The sequence below is a fragment of the Phalaenopsis equestris genome, unplaced genomic scaffold (assembly GCF_001263595.1).
Source record: "Phalaenopsis equestris unplaced genomic scaffold, ASM126359v1 Scaffold000107, whole genome shotgun sequence".
In the NCBI taxonomy this organism is placed as follows: domain Eukaryota; kingdom Viridiplantae; phylum Streptophyta; class Magnoliopsida; order Asparagales; family Orchidaceae; genus Phalaenopsis; species Phalaenopsis equestris.
The window spans coordinates 2,584,127-2,603,504 of NW_018164549.1; the positions used below are offsets into that span (position 1 = coordinate 2,584,127).

General features: G+C 33.0%; 2 protein-coding genes across 3 annotated transcripts in view; one reads left to right on the forward strand and one right to left on the reverse strand.

The window, feature by feature from the left end:
* Positions 1 to 7,442, forward strand: part of LOC110020676 (COP9 signalosome complex subunit 4) — a 14,868-nt gene extending 7,426 nt beyond the window's left edge. The window contains exons 8-14 of the mRNA XM_020718858.1: positions 2,121 to 2,165; positions 2,262 to 2,330; positions 2,433 to 2,524; positions 2,609 to 2,651; positions 4,661 to 4,720; positions 6,198 to 6,257; positions 7,196 to 7,442. Coding sequence (XP_020574517.1) covers positions 2,121 to 2,165; positions 2,262 to 2,330; positions 2,433 to 2,524; positions 2,609 to 2,651; positions 4,661 to 4,720; positions 6,198 to 6,257; positions 7,196 to 7,270 — 444 coding nt within the window. The 3' untranslated portion in view covers positions 7,271 to 7,442. The remainder of the gene's footprint in view (positions 1 to 2,120; positions 2,166 to 2,261; positions 2,331 to 2,432; positions 2,525 to 2,608; positions 2,652 to 4,660; positions 4,721 to 6,197; positions 6,258 to 7,195) is intronic.
* A 2,932-nt stretch (positions 7,443 to 10,374) lies between these two features.
* Positions 10,375 to 18,114, reverse strand: LOC110020675 (uncharacterized sugar kinase YeiI). Of its 2 annotated transcripts, XM_020718856.1 has the most exons (8): positions 17,855 to 18,114; positions 17,642 to 17,770; positions 17,446 to 17,548; positions 15,935 to 15,982; positions 15,430 to 15,527; positions 14,973 to 15,087; positions 11,711 to 11,793; positions 10,375 to 11,148 (listed from the first exon to the last, which is right to left on the reverse strand). In XM_020718856.1, the coding sequence occupies exons 1-8, from the start codon at positions 17,936 to 17,938 to the stop codon at positions 10,519 to 10,521; spliced, it is 1,290 nt and encodes a 429-aa protein (XP_020574515.1). In that variant the 5' UTR covers positions 17,939 to 18,114; the 3' UTR covers positions 10,375 to 10,518. The 2 variants fall into 2 exon arrangements, with proteins under 2 accessions (XP_020574515.1, XP_020574516.1); XM_020718857.1 differs by lacking the exon at positions 15,935 to 15,982.
* Between the last annotated feature and the right edge of the window lie 1,264 nt (positions 18,115 to 19,378).

The window sequence follows — 19,378 nt, forward strand, 5'->3', positions numbered from 1 at the left end:
GAAGAGTTTTTTGGTCCCCATTTTTAAGAATAAAGGAGATGCACAAGAGTGTGCAAATTATAGAGGAATTAAGTTGATTTGTCATACTTTAAAATTATGGGAGAGGGTAATTGAACATAGTTTAAGACACATCATTAAAATTTCTCATAGTCAATTTGGATTTATGCCAGCCACGTCTATTATGGAAGCTATACATTTATTGAGAGGTTTGATGGAGAAGTTCAGAGATAATAAGGAGAATCTACATTTGATTTTTATTGATTTAGAAAAAGCTTACGATAAGGTTCCAAGAGATATCCTTTGGAGAGTTCTCGAGAAGAAATGTGTTGATTTGACTTATATTCAAGTCATTAAAGATATGTATACTAGAGCTGTTACTTGTGTTCAAACTGAAGGAGGATTGACAAAATATTTTCCTATTTCTGTTGGTTTACATCAGGGATCGACTTTAAGCCCATATCTTTTTGCTTTAGTTATGGATGGTCTTACTGGACATCTACAAGAGGATGTACCTTGGTGTATGCTTTTTGCTGATGATATTCTTCTCGTGGATAAAATGCGAGAAAAAGCCCAGGAAAAACTTGAATTATGGAGGTCTACATTGGAGTCTAAAGGCCTTCGTTTAAGTAGAACTAAAACTGAATATATGGAATGTAATTTTAGTAGTAATAGCTCTAGTGACAGAAGTGTGACTTTGGGTGATCTAATTATTAAAAGGTGTGAACGATTTAGATATCTTGGGTCCGTTGTCCAAAGCGATGGTGATATAGATGGGGATGTTAATAGTAGAATTCAAGTTGGTTGGTTGAGGTGGAGGAATGCTTCGGGCCTTTTGTGTGATAGAAAAGTACCGCTAAGACTGAAAGGAAAATTTTATAAAACGGTGGTGAGACCTGCAATGCTCTATGGCGCTGAATGTTGGCCTTTAAAAGAGAAGCATAATAATAAGTTAAGTGTTGCCGAGATGAGAATGATTAGGTGGATGAGTGGCTTGACACTTAGAGACAAAATGCGGAATGAATATATTCGTGATAGGGTTGGTGTAGCTCCTGTGACAGACAAAATTAGAGAAAGTCGTCTTAGATGGTTTGGTAATATTAAACGTCGACCATTAGATGATCCGATTAGGAGAGTAGATGTTTTAAATTCGACTTGTGTTAAGAAAGACAGAGGTAGACCTAGGAAGACTTGGGCTTATTGTATTAAAAATGATCTTAATTTACTAGAACTAAATGAAAATATGACACTAAATAGGACGCAATGGAGAAAAATGATTCATGTAGCCGACCCCACGTAGTGGGATTAAGGCTTTGTTGTTGTTGTTGTTGTTGTTGTTGTTGTTGTTATTTAGATTTTTAGCAAGGGCTTTATATTTTTCTGGGCAAGAAATTGCGACTCTAGTGCCTTAAATGTCACAAGAAGGCTCAATAATGCTCCTTTTTTAGAATTTTCTCTATCATTTTGTATATCTTGGCACTTTTTGTATTTTCTTTAGATTCTTTACTATTTATTTATTTTTCCATTATTTATTCTTTTTTTGTTTTCATTTTTTTTATGTCAAAAAATATTTCAAAACATTTAAGTGGAACATAATTCGTGTGCATAAAAGGTGGCATGATGTTTTCATTTTCATTCTATCTTCCAAATTCATAATCCTCTACTTTTGTTCTTGTGTGCTAGTCACTACCATCGAGTGAGCATATTTTGTTCCTCATTTTACTTTTATATTGTTCTTTTACACATACATTTTTGCAGTTTTAGGTTTTTTTCTCCTCTTTTTATTTATTGCCTATTATTATTTTACTATGTATATAATTATAATATTGGAAATATATTTATGATTTTCATTTATTTTTCTTTAATATTTTTATTATTATATATATTATCAATTATGTTTTATTCTTTTTTTAAATATTATTTCCTTATATTTTGTTTGGATGGCTTATATGCATGTATGCATTTACTTGGATTTTCCCTTTCCATGCATGTTAAATAAACTGCATCACAACCTCTAGTGGCCCAGGCGAACTTCAGCATGGGTGGCTACTCAGTTCCATTTTTTGCAAGTAGTGTAAAAAAAGAGTTATGTTAATCACTTAACCTTTTTCTCATGTGACTAGGATGAGAGGTGTACAAAGTTGAAGATTTATCCTATTTTGCAGAAGGTATTTTAAAATATTTTTATTTTTTTTAGCAATTGAGTTATAGTTAGCTCAACATTCTTTCATTAACTTAGTTTGATTTTAAATGAGTTCTGTCAGGTTTATTTGGAGAGGATTTTGAGAAAGCCAGAAATAGACGCTTTTGCCAATGAGTTAAGACCGCACCAGGTGCTATGTTTGCCATTGGTATTGTATTTTCTTTTTTGTTTGTTTATTTGTGCTCGTGTTCGTTATGTAATTGTGTGAATTTTTGCTTCTGCTTCTCAACAGAAAGCTCTTTTACCTGATAATTTCACTGTGCTGGACAGAGCAATGATTGAGCACAACCTTTTAAGTGCCAGCAAGCTATATACCAACATAAGGTTGGCGTAGTTAAAATTTGGATTTTAATATGCTTTCCTTCATTTTCATCTTCAGCTGATATATGATTTTTTTATTCGAAACAGCTTTGAAGAATTGGGAGCTTTATTAGGTATTGCGCCACAGAAGGTATATTCTTCTTAGTTAGCCTTGTGAAATGTTTTCTCTCTCCATCTCTTACTCCCACTTTTGTTGATAAGCACATTCATATAGTGCTCATACAATTTGTTATACTTTTTCTAACTGTTTCATTCATGCTTGAAGATGGTTCTGTCATTACACTTCACATGGTGTGAATCTCAGCATTATTATTCTGGGGGGCATTTACGTACATACCACCTAACTCTTATGTATTTACATATCTAACACTTAGACATTTTCACATTTATACCGCCCAAATCTTTCATATCACCTCAACAATATCATCATTTTAGCTTTTAGAAAGTGAAGTATACCTTTCATGCTTAGATAAGGTGGTTGAACTTTAGTTGGTAGACATGTAAATACATATGAATTCAGTGGTATTTATGTAGATCCTTAGATTATTTTTAAAGTTTTTGAGAAACCATTTTTTTTTATTGTTGTATATGTGATTCGTCATAGCTGTAGTGGGACAGTTCTTTTCCATTGATTATCCACGGTTTCTACCATCTATAATTTGTTTAGTATATCTATATTATATAAGAGGGAATGAATATACAGAAAAAAATATTGGTATGATTAAAGGTTGTTGTTGATCAAGATGGATAAAAGAACATACAATATAGTTGATGATGAAGAATGTCCCTAGGGAAGATTTTACAAAGAAAAGTTAGACTAGAAATGCTTCATATTTCATGTGTTTATCAACAACAAAGGACCAAAAAAGTTTTGGTGAAACATATTTGTTTAATGCATTTTTTGCATTTTTTTATTTTTTGTTTTAAAAAATAGTTTAGCTTATTTTTTAAAACACACAAAACATTTAGAAGTTATTCTATTTCAAGGAAAACATTTAGGGGCAGTTTGGAATCACTTTTTGTTTTTGTTTTTTTGTTTTTATTTTGTTTTGTTTATATTTTGATTTGAAATAAAATATATTTGGTTATAATAACTACTTTCTAAACATTCAAAACACACAAAAGCTATTTTGAGTGTTTTTTAAAAACAAGTTGCTTTTATTTTTTAAATAGAAAATAAAAACATGCCAAAATACACTAAACAAATTTTTTTTTTTTTGAAACAAAAGGTAAAAATAAAAACAAAAACAGAATACATAATTGATATCAAACGGTTACAAAATGAAATAAAAATAAAAATATGAAATAAAAAAATAAAAATTAAAAGTGATCCCAACCAGCTCCTCAGAAAATAAGTATGAAATTCTGCTGATTATTGAACTGAGAGCAGAATGAGAGTTAGAATTGATCGAAATTGCATGGAGAAAATTTGCTACACCAGACCAGTTATGATTACAGTTTTCCAGAAGGAATTACCTTGGTTATAGTTAAAAATAAAGCTCACTTTTCAACTCTTATGAATGTTATAGTGCAATTTACCAAATGAACATGCACTTAAGGGTTAAGAAGATGGCGATATTATGATTACCATAATGGCAATAATGGCTAAACTAGATTTGTCAGAGTGTTAGTTAAAGTTTTTAAATTTGGAAACTCTTGATTTTAATGCTGAAGTTTCTTGATTTTTACTTCTCAGTTTTTTTCTTCTGGAATCGAATTTTCCATTGTGGAACCAAGCAAAATGGAAAACTTTGCTATCCTTGCCCATCCTAGTTCTTTCTCTAATTATCTGTTTCTTTTTCCTGTGTTAATCTCCTATATGCTTTGGCAGGATGCCTTGTTCTCCAAACTTCAATTCTTTATTCCTTAAACGCATTTGATTGTCCTATATTTTTGCACTGTGCCTTATTGTCCAAACGAAATTCAGTTAAAATTTTTACTATTTTGTTAATAATAATTACTATGCATTGTGAAGGTGTGCTCCAGCAGTCCATATAAGAATTTTGAACTTGATCTCCTTATTTGCCTCATCTACTCTTCTATATTGCATGAATATTGCCAAAATTCTGTATTTCTTACTTTACTTTCATCTCCATAATTAAGCTTGGTGTCTTATTTAATTATTTTGTTATGTTCCAGGCCGAGAAGATAGCTTCAAGGATGATATATGAGGATAGAATGAGGGGATCTATTGATCAGGTTTGACCTACCTTAGATTTCATCTTAAATATGTGATTATAATTAGTTTTTTTACCTTTATTCTGCATGAACTGGATTCACATTAAATGCTGTTTTGATTGATTTTCTATTCAAATATGAAGCACGAGCAAGACAGCAATATATCAGTTGACGCTAAAGGATTTTATTTTAACTAGATTTTCCGGTATTACTCTTTATAACCAGCTAGAGGGTCTAGCAGCAGAGAGAAATCTAGAATAGCGTCGAGGAAGCCTCTGGTATTACTATTCTTAAAAAAGCTACTTCTTAGAAGGCAAGCAGGTTGATCAAAGCATAAAAAATCTGAGCATATTTTTCTGATCCTTAATGTTCCAATTAATTTGTGGTGTATATCTGTTGGAATTTCCTAAGGCTGTAACAGCCTTTTGGGCTAAATGCAACTTTTTTAGGAGGTTGTACATTCGAAACCCTCAAGTAGAATGAAGCTGAACTATTAAACATCGAAACTCATTTTGGTGTTATTGTTGGAATTTTATCAGAAACTTTAAAGTTAAATATGCTCGTGCAGGACACTTTTGGGATGGCTGACCTTCTAGGAAGATATATCAATTGGACAAAAACATAAGGCCATTAGGCCAAAGCGGACAATATCTATATAGGTGAGAGTTTGGGCTGTTGCAAATGGTATCAGAGCATTACACCATACTGAAGATGGGAACTAAATGTCATACAAAACAAAGTGCTTTACCATGCGAGCCATCTCTTGAATCTTGGATGAGACACAATACTTTTTGGCGGGTGTTGCCTCTTGAATTTGTAGGGGTCACCTCTAGAATCATATATGTCTGGTGAATGATTCTGGGTTAAAATCACTAACGAGGATGTCAGTTACTTAAGTAAGTGAGACTAAAACCCCTCAAGTAGAATGAAACCGAATTCTTAAACATTGACTCTCCTTTGGTGGAACAGTTGGAATTTCATCATAAACTCTAAAGTTAAGTGTGCTCGTGCAGCAGCTGTCCTTGGCTAGAAGTTACATCAACGGGGCAAATATATGTGGCCATTATACAAAAGCGGACAATATCTCGATGGGCGAGACTTCGGGTTGTTATAGTTTAAGGGGCTCTAGTTCATGATATTCAACTCTCATGATAGGGCTCGTCTTAGACTTTACCATGTGTATATCTTTGTTTCGAATCGGAAAATGGTTCAAGCAACGTATGACTTGTGTAGATTTGGGGTAATTTTGCGTACTGTAAACCAAGCAGTTTGACTATTGATTTGCAGGACTTGAGATGACTGTATTAGCGCTTTTCACTCGAAAAAATCGAGCAGCTTATTTCTAAAGAATAAGCTCAAAATTTAGAAAGCGTGCGTTTTGTACATATAGTAGTGTCTAAAAAATTCATAGTATTATTCTTTCAGAACTTATTCAATTTCTTGTTTTTTTCTATTATTTTTTGTTGATGACGTTTCTGTTATTCAATTATCAATCCAGGTTGAAGCAGTCATTCATTTTGAGGATGATACTGAAGAGTTGCAGCAATGGGATCAGCAGGTGAGTCTTTTTACTACCAGAATCTTGATCTTGCTATATTGTTTTGGGAAATTTACACACATATCACCCAATTGTAATGTATTTACAAATCCAACAGCTAAAGTTTAATATTTACATTAGCAACGCTTCGGTATCATAAATCTTTGCATGAAATGGTGTTTTTCACTTATAAAATGTAACTAGTAGTGGTATTTTTGTTACGATGTTGAAGTTTGAGTGTTATATATGTAAATATGAAATTTTAGTTGTTAGATATGTAAATGCCCTATTCTTTTTTCTATTCTGCTGCTACAGCCTGTTCGTAATATATTAATTGTTTCAAGCTCAGAATTTCTGTCAGCCTTTACTTGGACTAGCTTTATCGTTCAATTAATTGGAATAGAGCTGCTCAAGAACCAAATAGTTTTTCTGTAAAATGAATTCGAGTTGACATTTTCTTCCTGTCTAGAAGAGTATATAATAAGAGCAAATCATAATGTCAATAGAACAAAGGGGCATTGACATGCATGCCACACAATTCTTATGTATTTGCATATCCCACCTCAACATTCATATTTACATGCATACCTCTCAAATCTTTAACATCACATCAAAAATACCATTATCACTATCTTTCTAAAAGCCAAATACACACTTTCATGCATAGGCCCGGCTCTTTGCAGGGAGTTATTTTAATTTCGGAATATATAAAAATCCCAGTTTAGTCCATACGAACCTAAATAATTCTCGGACTCTTTAAAGTGCGGATTATTTTGACCCCCATTAAAAAAGGTACGGGGATTAGTTTGACATTTTTATACTGTCTGGGACTAAAATTATCTCATATAAATAGTCAAACGACCTTTCTTGCACTAAAAAAATTATGAAATTTGTATTTCATTCTCCTCTTCCTACTGTGCTGAATTTTTAGTATTGAAGATGAAATACTTGATTTGCAGATTGTGGGTGTATGCCAGGCGCTTAATGACATTCTGGACAGCATGGCAAGAAAAGGCATATCCATACCTGTATAATTTGGCAGCCTCCCACCTAATTTTTCTCTATTTTCTTCAGCTTAATCATCTGACAAACTATTAGATAGACAATCAATATCTGAAGTAAAATATTGTGCTTAATAACATTTACTTTTTGGGACATTTGCATGCATATCATGTAATCCTTGTTTATTTATATATGCAACACTTAAATTTTCTTATTTATATAGATCAAAGTATTATAAATATAAATATGAAAGCCTAGCTAGCTGTTACATGTAAATACATAAAATTGTGTGGGCATGTACATGTACATACAACTTAAAAGTGAAATGGATCTTTTCATGCATGGTTAAGGAGGCATATATGCAAAACTTGAAGTTTATGTGTTCAATATGTAAATACATAAGAATTAAGTGGCATGCATGTAAATTTTCCACTGCTGCTTCAGAATCAACAATGTTCTGCATGGCAGATTTAACCTGTCCTTTTCAAGTCTGGTAAAATGCTATCTTGCCTGCCTAACTGATTGAGAATTCATGATTTGTGACATTAGATAGAAATCTTGTCACATTTTTATGTATCTGATATTGAAATTTTAATAATTATATTTTAATTATTTTACTTATATATCAAAGGAATATATAATATGTAAAATATGATAATTATATTCTTAGTATTTTACTTTTATATGAAATTTAAGCTTTATTTCTCAGTTATTGCTGACCCTGAAATGTATTGGCTGGATTTCTTGATTGGATACAATTAATCGATCTGGGTTGTATTAAATTTTAAGGGAAATTTTCATGCCAAACAATACTTATGTGTTTGCTTTTATGATTGCTAGAGTTTGATATTTACATTTGTGAGACTAATAGTAATGATATTTTCATAATGTGATGTTAAGTTTTGGGTGTTATCTAGGGGGTATAAACGAGCCGAACATGAGCGAGCCCATGCTCACTTTCTGTTTGGCTTGTTTAGATTGGCTCGTTTATATTTAAAATACAAAGAATGTGTTCGTGTTCCGCTGGTTTGCTTGACGAGCCTAATACAAACTATTCGCGAATAAAAAATTATTTTGATAATCTTAAGCACATAGCTCTAGGATGTTAATTGTTGGGGGAAGGTTTAAATCTTATTATTTATATTAAAACATCATTTATATATATTTTAATATATTATTATTCTATTGTTTTAATTAATAATGTTAATTGATTATAACTCTTTGTAGCCTTGTAGTCAATTAAATTTTTTATTATATATATATATATATATAATTGATGAGGATTTTGAGCCAAAATGAGCTGAATACGAATGAACAAATTTTTGTTCAAGCTCACCTAGTTTATATATTGAGCACAATAATAGTGTTCATGTTCGACTCGTTAACTTAGCGAACGAATTGAACACAAACTTCTTAACGACCCAAACACGAGTTATTCGCGAATAACGAGCCGTATTGACAACCCTAGTGATATCTATGTAAATACATAAGAATTGTGAGTAACCATTGTATTTGCCCATAGTTTTAAATGTATGTTGCCCAAAAAAGTACTTATTGTCCTTCGAGGCCTCAATCATTCGAATCACATGAATCATTTATGTTAAAATAAATGTGCATTAAAAGCAAGAAGTTTATAAATATTATTATTTTTGTATATTAACAAAAAAATTAAGCCAACTTTATGACTATCAAGCAAAAATAATTGGTCGCCTTTTTTATTCTTTTAGGAAGATTTGCATACATGCCACTTAATTCTTTTGTATTTACATATCTAACACCTAAATTTCCATGTTTATGCATGAAAATGTGTATTTCAATTTTCATAAGTTAAATTGGTTATGTTTTTAATGTAATATAAAAGATTGGGGTGGTATAAATATAATAATTAAAGTTTAGGGTTAGATATGTAAATAAATAATAATTGGATGGTATGTATCTAAATGCCCCTTCTTTTTATTTCACGTTTGTAGTCTATAAATATAATGATTAAAACTATAATTTTTAAATAAGATAATTATTTCAAAAGCTATCTTCTAAAAGAAAAAAGATTGAATGCTTAAGAAAAAAAAAAGCTTAAAGTAAAAAAGATAGATATAAATAAATCAAACAATAACTATAAATTAACAAAAATACCAAAATATGATTAATTCATAAGAATGAATATCTTAATGGCTCCATTTGGGCAATACAACTCATCTTGCAATTGCTAATGTAAAATTATTACGTCTGGACTCCGGACATCCAATAAACTTACGCCACGTGGAGGTAACAAAAAAATTAATAAAAAAAATCGTTTTAGCACAAGGAAACATTCCCTCGTGTTATTTTGCGTTATTCAAGTGTTATTGTGACATCATTTATGTATTATTGTGTTATGAGAATATTCTCGGTGTTATAATAACACAATAACACATCAATACCACCATAATAACACCTGAATAACGCACAATAACTCAGGAGGAATATTCCCGTGTTACCGAGTTTTTTTTTTTTTTTCCTATCAGCTCCACGTGAAGGTGTTTCATTGGAGTCCAAACATATCTCTGCTCCGGACGTAATAATTTTTCGTTTGATGGGCAACAAATAGGAACTAATTGCAGCTCAAAAGAGATTAAATTAAAAATTACACTTTATTTTGATGCAAAACACATCCAAATGTGTAGTATTTACACTAATTTTCATACATTTACATATGTGACACCTATGCTTCTATATTTACAAACATAACATCCAAATAATACCATTATTACATTTTTTTTAAGTTAAATGCACCTTTCCATGCATAAATCTATGCCACCAAAATATTAAAAATGTAAATATAAAAGTTTAGAAGTTGGATACATAAATACTTAAGAATTGTGTGGTATATATGTAAATTTTCCCACTAAAAAAATAGAAAAATCATGGTGTGCTATAAAACTCAAGCCAGATGAGCTTACCCCACAATCAAATCAGGGAAATAAATATGAAAGGATAGGATTTTATCTTAGTAAATCATCATATGAGATCAAGGGGCCATTTAATTTGCTAAAAAAATAATAGTATTAGTGAAATATTATGTATTTAAAATATTTTGAAGATGTTTGATTCGATATAAGTCTAACGAATTCTAAATGATAAATTAAAAATTTATACTAAAACCACAATCTGGCAATGATCATACAAACACCACAAGTTCATAAGAAAACTGACAACACAATGGCTTACAATTGATTGTCACTGCTAAACAAGCATCTAAAACTTGCTTCATTTGCACCTGAAACTGAGAACTTGAACCAAACTAAGCAGCAAACAAAAGCTGAGTAGCAGCTGAAAGAACTCTCTGTGTTTCAGAACCAATTCTGTCCATTAAAATCTCAACAGGCACATTATCAAAAGCCTCAACTGCCGCCTTTGCCGCAGCGACACCCACCGCCGCACTTCGCAACACATCCAAACCAGAGCAGAGAGAAGAAAGCATTCCACCAACTAAACAGTCCCCTGCACCTGTTAAGTTCACCACTGAAGCAGCAGGAGCTGGAAGATGAAATGCAAAAGAATCTGAATTCTTCAGACCAAATCTCAGAAAACTTTCATACTGATGAGAAGGACAATATTTGTTTATAACTTCATAAAGTTCTCTATTTTGATGAGCTCCTTCATTGTTCTTCATGGTAATGTATTTTAAGAACTCAGTAGCCTCTCGGAAGCATAAGAATATGCCGTCGGAGCCGAGGGTCACTACAAGCAATTTTATTCCCTTTCCCAGCAAAAGATTTATTGCGGATTTTAAGAGATTGAACAATGATTGGATCGACTGCCTTCGTTTTCCGTTAGTTGAATGCTGTTGAACAAAGGTGAAGGTTGGTGTGGGGGACAGCGCATTCGCCATGGAAATGAGCTCATTTTCGTTAGGAGATGCACATGTTATCTGTAAAATAGAGAATGATATGTAAAGAAAGAATGGAAAGTATGTTATCCGACATAATTAGGGCTATTAGAAAAGCTTGTCTTTGTGAACACCTCGTATTCTGCTCTATAAGAAGTTTGTGTTCAATTTGTTTGTTAAGGAAGTGAGTTGATGTTGAATAGTTATTTTAAGCCCGTTTTCTTAATAAATTGAACATAAACAAAGTCTTGTTTGATCATGTCTAGCTCAATAATAATAATAAATAAATAAATATAAATAGGTAAATTTCCATACATACCACAATTCTTAAGTTTTTACATACCTAGCACCGAAAGTTTGATATTTACACTTATACAACCTTAGTTTCATAGAGTCGTGCATGAAAAAGTGGTATTTCACTTTTAAAAAGATAGTAATTGTGACATTTTTGACGTGGTGTTAAAGATTTGTGTGGTATGCATGCAATATGAATTTTTAGGTGTTAGATATGTAAATACATAAAAATTGTGCAGTATGGATGTAAATGCCCCCATATAAATAAATAAATGCATAATATGTATGAAAAACGTGTTCTAACACTCACATAATCTACAATAGATGCTATTCTCGCAGATTTTGTCACTGAAACTGGTTCAAACCACACTGGAGTACCAGATTTAGCTGCTACTGGAGAAGAGATAAAAACAATGCATCAGATTAATATGAAAGAAATATAGAGCATGTTCAACAACCTTGCTAAAGTGTTTATAATAGATGAACAAGAACTATAAATTTCGTGTTGCAAATCCAACCATTGCGAAATATATAAAACACAAAGGTATTTTATATAAAAGAAACATATTCAGTTCTCTATATCATTTGATCAATTATCCACTTCATTTCAAACTATTATCTTCTCTTCATTATTGTACATATTCTTAGGAAAAATTACAATACACTCACATCATTATTGAAATAAATCATGGAAGTTGAAATAAATGATTTGCTTGATCACGATATGGTATCCAGTTTTCCTCCTCCCAAGGTAACACTAATTGCCCGTTACTGAGTGTTCTTTGTAAACGTCAACCGTCTGATGATGCGGTTAAGAGAATAGATGTTTTAGATTCAACTTATATTGAGAAAAATAGAGGTAGAACTAAAAAGAATTGGGCATGTTGTATAAAAAATGATCTTAAATTATTAAAATTAAATGAAAATATGACACTCGAAAAAGAAGATTAATGTAGCTGGGCCACTTAGTGAAATAAAGGATTGTTGTTGCTGCTGAGTGTACGTTGAAAATTTTTAGCTTGAAGAGACGATTGTTTGCTAAAAAATTTGTTGGTTGCAAATGGGTTCACCCAAATTCACAAGGTTGATTATTTTGACATATTCTCCATCATTGCATGCCTAAACTTAGTTTGTGGCCACCAATAAATGGAGAACTATACCACAAAATGAATATCAGTAATACATTCCTTCATGGCGATATACAAGAAACTATTTGTATGGAGCTTAATTTGGCAATGTCATGGCTAAAATTGCTCTTCCAAGTAGTATTGCATATTATTTTATCTTTGTTAACCATACTCTTGCAGAAAACATCATAGTAATTGTTTATATCTACCATTTTGGCATATTTGAGGTAAAATACTATTTGCAAAACTGCTTTGCCATCAAATATCTGAGGCAAGCTAAATACTTTCTTGAAATTAGTTTTGATTATAATTAAAAAATGAATGTATCTTTCTCAAGAAAATAAGCCGTTGACCTCCCTAAAGAACATGACTCTCTTTGGCTGTAAGCCTCTTGATATACTTGTGGATACCCAAAAATTATACAACAACAACAACAACAACAACAAAGCCTTAATCCCACTACTTGGGGTCGGCTACATGAATCCTTTTTCTCCATTGCGTCCTATTTAGTGCCATATTTTCATTTAGTTCTAGTAAATTAAGATCATTTTTAATACAATAAGCCCAAGTCTTCCTAGGTCTACCTCTGCCTTTCTTAACACAAGTCGAATCTAAAACATCTACTCTCGTAATCAGATCATTAGATGGTCGACGTTTAATGTGACCAAGCCATCTAAGACGACTTTCTCTAATTTTGTCCGTCACAGGAGCTACACCAACCCTATCACGGATATATTCATTTCGCATTTTGTCTCTGAGTGTAAAGGCACTCATCCACCTAATCATTCTCATCTCGGCAACACTTAACTTATTATTATGCTTCTCTTTTAAAGGCCAACATTCAACGCCATATAGCATTGCAGGTCTCACCACCGTCTTATAAAATTTTCATTTCAGTCTAAGCGGTACTTTTCTTTCACACAAAAGGCCCGAAGCATTCCTTCACTTCAACCAACCAACTTGAATTCTACTATTAACAACCCCATCTATATCACCATCGCTTTGAATAACGGACCCAAGATATCTAAATCATTCACACCTTTTAATAATTTGATCACCTAAACTCACACTTCTGTCACTAAAACTATTTCCATATATTTAGTTTTAGTTTTACTTAAATGAAGGCCTTTAGACTCCAATGTAGACCTCCATAATTCAAGTTTTTCCTGGGTTTTTTCTCTCGTTTTATCCACGAGAAGGATATCATCAGCAAAAAGCATACACCAAGGTACATACCCAAGACTATGACTCGTGATAATGATGTATCACTTGATGATTCATCTAAATATCATAGTTTTGTTAGTAAGCTCATTTATCTATGTTACTAAACTTGACATCTCATTCATTGTTGGATCTATTAGTTAAGATATGCCGATACAATCCGACGCAAAAATCAGCATGAATTTTTACATAAATAAGGGCAAAGCAAATATTTTTCCTTAATAATCCAAACGCTCAATCCGAATACAAAGTTAAACACTTACAATTCAAGAGGTATGCGATCTCTCCTGATTCCTACATTTCGAGAGATACGAAATCTCTACTAAGCCCTAAACCTAGGACTCACAACAACAAGCTCATGCATAACCTTAACCCTAAACATAATTAATAAAACACTAAATTGCCCTTAAGCCTACAAAAGATAAAATTGCATAATCTAAGAGTAGGCACCGGTGCAAAATATGCATAATCTAATAAAAAATAGAAAACCATTTTTTGGATTCTATTCTTACACATAAAATGGTCCATGGTCCAAAAAAAAAAAAAGAATTTCTACATCCTAAATATGTGCATTTGAAGGCTGAAGTATTTTTTTTATGTCAACTAGGGTAGGCTATCTAAGACATGGAATCGACCTCTAAATATTGCATATTTGGAGTAGCTATGGTGAATTAAAAAGGTAAAAAATATATGGTTGTAGCCATATCTCAATATTATGCACCTAAAATGTAGTTTAAAACTATTTTATGAGAATTTGATTTTTCTATCGCCCAGCCTATGATTATGTTATGCAAATTGAGCCACCACCAACATCACCAACAATCATATTTTAAATGAAAGAGCCAAAAATGTTCAAGTAAATTGTCGTTTTATATGTAGATTTTACATGTTGTGCCTTCAAGTAAAATGTTACTCAATAAGGCCTCCATTTCATAACTAATAACGTATATTTTCACCAAGTTAATGAACATAGATATATGTGATACAACCCGAAGGTGAGTGTTAGCACATTCAACACTATGGCAGAACATATTCACATAACTAAGGGTATAATTCTGATTTTTCATTTTCATATTGCACTCAAATATCTTACAAATCAACAACAAAAATTTATTTTCCTCAAAAAACCTCTCAAAAGTGGACATTGTAATGTAAACATAATCAAATTATCATAAATGTGTAGGAGAATTACCATTGAAATAAATAATAATAAAACAACCTTACTTCGACAAGCAGCTTTGATTGATTCTGGATGTAGATTTGCATCAACCATCAATATTGGCGCCGAACATATGTAATGCTTAAACTTCCAAATCCATTCTGGTCTTAGAAATTTTTCCTAGTTCAATCAATGTAACTTCAGAAGAAAGGCTTGGATTTAACTTAATAAACAGCCAAAGTATAGATAATAAAAGAATGGAAGATTTACATACATAGCACTAAACTCCTATGTATTTACATAACTAACAGTTAAACTTCGATTTTTACATATATGCCACATTACCTATGCATGGAAAGGTGCATTTCATTTTTTTAAAGTTATAATAGTGGTATTTTTGGCATGATATAAAAGATTTGGGTGGTTGAAATGTAAAAAAAAAACACAAAGGATATGCGTTAATATGTAAATAAACAGGAATCCAGCGGTATGTATGTAAATGCCCCCAAAATAAAATCTTACAACAGCATGAACGCTTGCTACACCTGCAATTAACTCCCCACTGCAGTCAAAAATGTTGGATACAACTGGAGTAGAGATACCTTTCAGCTTCAGCAGTCCTAAAACAAAAAAAGGAGATATAATTGGGATAAAACAGCAATGCAGATAACATTATGCCTTTTGAGAACTAACACAGTATCAATTAGATAGCAAAGCAGGAATTTTTACTTGAAAGAAATCTGTTCATTACATGCATACCACCCAATTCCTATGTATTTACATATCAAACACATACACTTTGCTTTTAACATTTATAACACCAAAAATTTTCATATTACATCAAAAACACCACTTTTTCAACTTTCCAAAAATTAATACAGCTTCTCGTGCATGTGTAAGGTGGCAGATATGTAAAAAATGAAGTGTAAGTGTGTTAGATATGTAAATAGATAAGGATCGAGTGGTTTGTATGTAAATCTTCCTATTTTTTTATCGGCAAACAATCAGCTTTATACTTGTGCTTTACCTTCTGTGGGAAGTTCATTAGATTCCCATAATTTCAACAGCAATTCTCCTATATTTCAACAGACAAAATCAATCAAATTACATTAAAAAAGGAGGCATTTACATATATACCATTCAATATCAATGTATTTACATTTCTAACGGTAAAACTTTGTTTTTTACCTTTACCCCACCCAAATCTTTCATATCAAATAAAAAATACCACCTTTTTAACTTTTAAAAAATGAAATACACCTTCTCATGTATAGGGAAAAAAATTGCCTACATAAAACGCATGCAGCGATGCGTGCGATATCCAATCAAAAGACGCCACATAATCTTTGGCGGGCCCCACTGCATTAAATAAATATAATAAATCGAAATATATCCGCACGTGACCCGTTACCCGGCCCGTGGTGTAACCCGTTTGTACCTTGACATGTAACTCCGATATACCCTTCGTATATCTCCCGCGGTCGCCTGCTGTAACCCGATTGTAACCGGGATATACTAGTCATGTACCTTCCGCGGTACATGTCCATGTAACGCTCTTGTAACCGGAGTATACCCAAGATATACCTTCCGCGGAGCAGGGTCCTGTAACGCGCTTGCAACCGTGATATACCCCAGATATACTCCTACGTGGGTGTAACCTGCGCGGGTGTAACCTTCCTAAAACCGTGGAAGTAGCTTTGTACTATCGCTGTAACTCGTGATATACCTCGCTGTAACTCGATTATAATCTCCATATAACAGACTTTGAAGCCAGTATAGTAATACGTGCTCTGTATTAAAAGCATGTTTTTAATAATGCAGATTCAGCTTTTATAACCTCCATATATGTTCGTTTCTTAAATACATCCTTTTCATGATATATGCATTATAAACAAAGCTAGATCTGCATTATTAAAAGCATGCATTTTAAACAGAGCACGTATTACTATACGGGCTTCAAAGTCTGTTATATGGAGGTTATAATCGAGTTACAGCGAGGTATATCACGAGTTACAGCGATAGTACAAAGCTACTTCCACGGTTTTAGGCAGGTTACACCCGCGCAGGAGTATAACTGGGGTATATCATGGTTACAAGCGCGTTACAGGACCCTGTACCGCGGAAGGTATATCTTGGGTATACTCTGGTTATAAGAGCGTTACATGGACCTGTACCGCGGAAGGTACATGGCTAGTATATCCACGTTACAATCGGGTTACAGCAGGCGACCGCGAGAGATATACGAAGGGTATAATGGAGTTATATGTCAAGGTACAAACGTGTTACACCACGGGCCAGGTAACAGGTCACGCGCGGATATATTTCGATTTATTATATTTATTTAATGCAGTGGGGCCCGCCAAATATTATGTGACATCTTTTGATTGGATATCACGCATCTCTGCATGCGTTTTAAGTAGGCAAATTTTTTCCCATGTATAGGCAAGACGGCATGTATGTAAAAATTGAAGTTTAGTTGATAGATATGTAAATACATATGAATTGAGCGGTATGTATGTAAATCTTCTGAACTGTAACCTGCCATGTCAGATCCCAAAACACTTATCATGAAAGGCCTGCTTCCAAGCTTTGTCATACATTCAACAACATTTCTTGCAACTCCTCCACTCACATACTCAATCTGGAAGAATTCAATTCAAATTTTCTTCAAGAAAAAAAAAAACAAAAAATTGAATAAGAGAAGGGAGATTCATGGAAGCGCAGAAACTTATACAGTGCCGACGGTGGTCGTTCCAGGATATGGGTAACTATCGGGCTTCGCAATAATATCCAAAACCATGCCCCCGATAACAACCGGAGAAGACGAAGATTTATGCGGTTGATCGAGCCCTAGAAGCAGATTCTAAAAGGCAGAAAAGGAAAATTTGTATCGATTAAGCAAATTCTCAGAAAAAAACTTTCGTTGAGGAAAAAATCGGATGAATACCGAATCGATTCCATGAAAGAGGAGGGTTTCGGGTTGGAGGAGATGGCGGACGATTGATTTTAATCGTCGGTGCGCAGCATCCATGAGTGAATCGCGAGCTCAGAGTTTGCTTTCGCTGGCGGCGTTGCACCGGCGGAGCGTGGGTCCGAGAGGCGAGGTGCGGCTTCTTATGTGGTTTCGAGAGGAGCTGCGGGGGAGCGATGACTGAACTGCTATGCTCCGGCGATGGGGAATTCCTACGACGGCCAACGACGGCGGAAAACAGATCGTCACTATAAAAAAAATGGGGTTTTTTTATCCATACCATATAACTGTTGTGTATTTATATGTCTAACACCCACATTTATATATTTATAAGAATAACAATTAAATCTTTAGTAACACATAAAAATATCAATATTATTAAAAATAAACCACTTTTTTTAATAATTCTCATTAAATATTCAAAACGGCTATTTTTAAACTAATTTTATTTAATATCTATAATCATTTCAAATGAACATTTTTATAAGATTAATTTTAAAATAAGTTTTTTCAGGGGAAGTTAATTTTTAATTACCTTGTGCGATAGCTGCTAGAAAACTACGATCTAATTTTTTCACGCACAACTATAATCTGTATTCCCCCATCCCTCATCACGAGGGGCGGAAGCCGTTTTCTAGCTGCTTTCTCACTTGATATATAAATATATATATATATATAATAGTCACCATAACTTTTTAAATAGAAACTTCTGCAGTAACTTCATAGATACTTATTCAAACAACTACACCTGCTTCAAACAGTCCCTTGGTACTGTTTCATAATAGGCATCAGAATATCCCAACTATTTTGGCATGTGTTAATATGAATTGTTACCATGCCTTCAGCCTACTAATGATTGTGATTGAAAATTGGTAAGATAGGGTTAGCGCCTTTTCAACTAGAAAAGCTAAAGCTCTTAATTTTTAAAATGTTTCTAAAGTCGACTGGCCGAATAAAACTTGGTTGAACAGGTAATTAAATATGCACTTTATACTTTCATAGCTATTATTAAAGCTCTTAAAACGACAAACAAACTTGTTCCTCGCAGCCTTCAAATCAATTCATATTGAAGATTTTGTAAAGAAGAGCAATAAACTCATGACCATCTCTTTTTCGGATACCCCTCCTTCATGTGGCTCATTACAATCCTACTACACAATGGAAGCTTAACTCTTTCACAAGAAACTTATTACAAACTTTAAATGAGGGTTCTAATTATCATTGCAAAGCATCAAGAAGGTTGTTTTACCTTATCGCTTCTATTTAGTGCGGTTAACGATCCGATTTCGAGCTGAGTTGGGCTCAGCTCAAAATCCACTTGAAAAACTCTTCAGGGTATTAAATATCTTCCAGTTTGTGCAAAAAAGAAACCTACATATCATATGATAAGCAGAGAAGCATCAAATGCAAGTCCAACTTAATATTATCCGGTTCTACCGAACCATGTAAAACTTGTGTTTGATTGTTATTGTGTGAATTCCTACGCTTTCGCATTATTTT

What these genes read in the sequence shown, in the direction of transcription:
- LOC110020675 (XM_020718856.1), bottom strand. Translation starts at nt 17,938, where the DNA reads ATGGATGCTGCGCACCGACGATTAAAATCAATCGTCCGCCATCTCCTC. An exon ending in TAATGAACTTCCCACAGAAG is followed by an intron (nt 15,528 to 15,934) that starts GTAAAGCACAAG and finishes TTTTTGTTTTAG; the next exon opens with GACTGCTGAAGCTGAAAGGT. An exon ending in TAGCAAGCGTTCATGCTGTT is followed by an intron (nt 15,088 to 15,429) that starts GTAAGATTTTAT and finishes TGATTGAACTAG; the next exon opens with GAAAAATTTCTAAGACCAGA.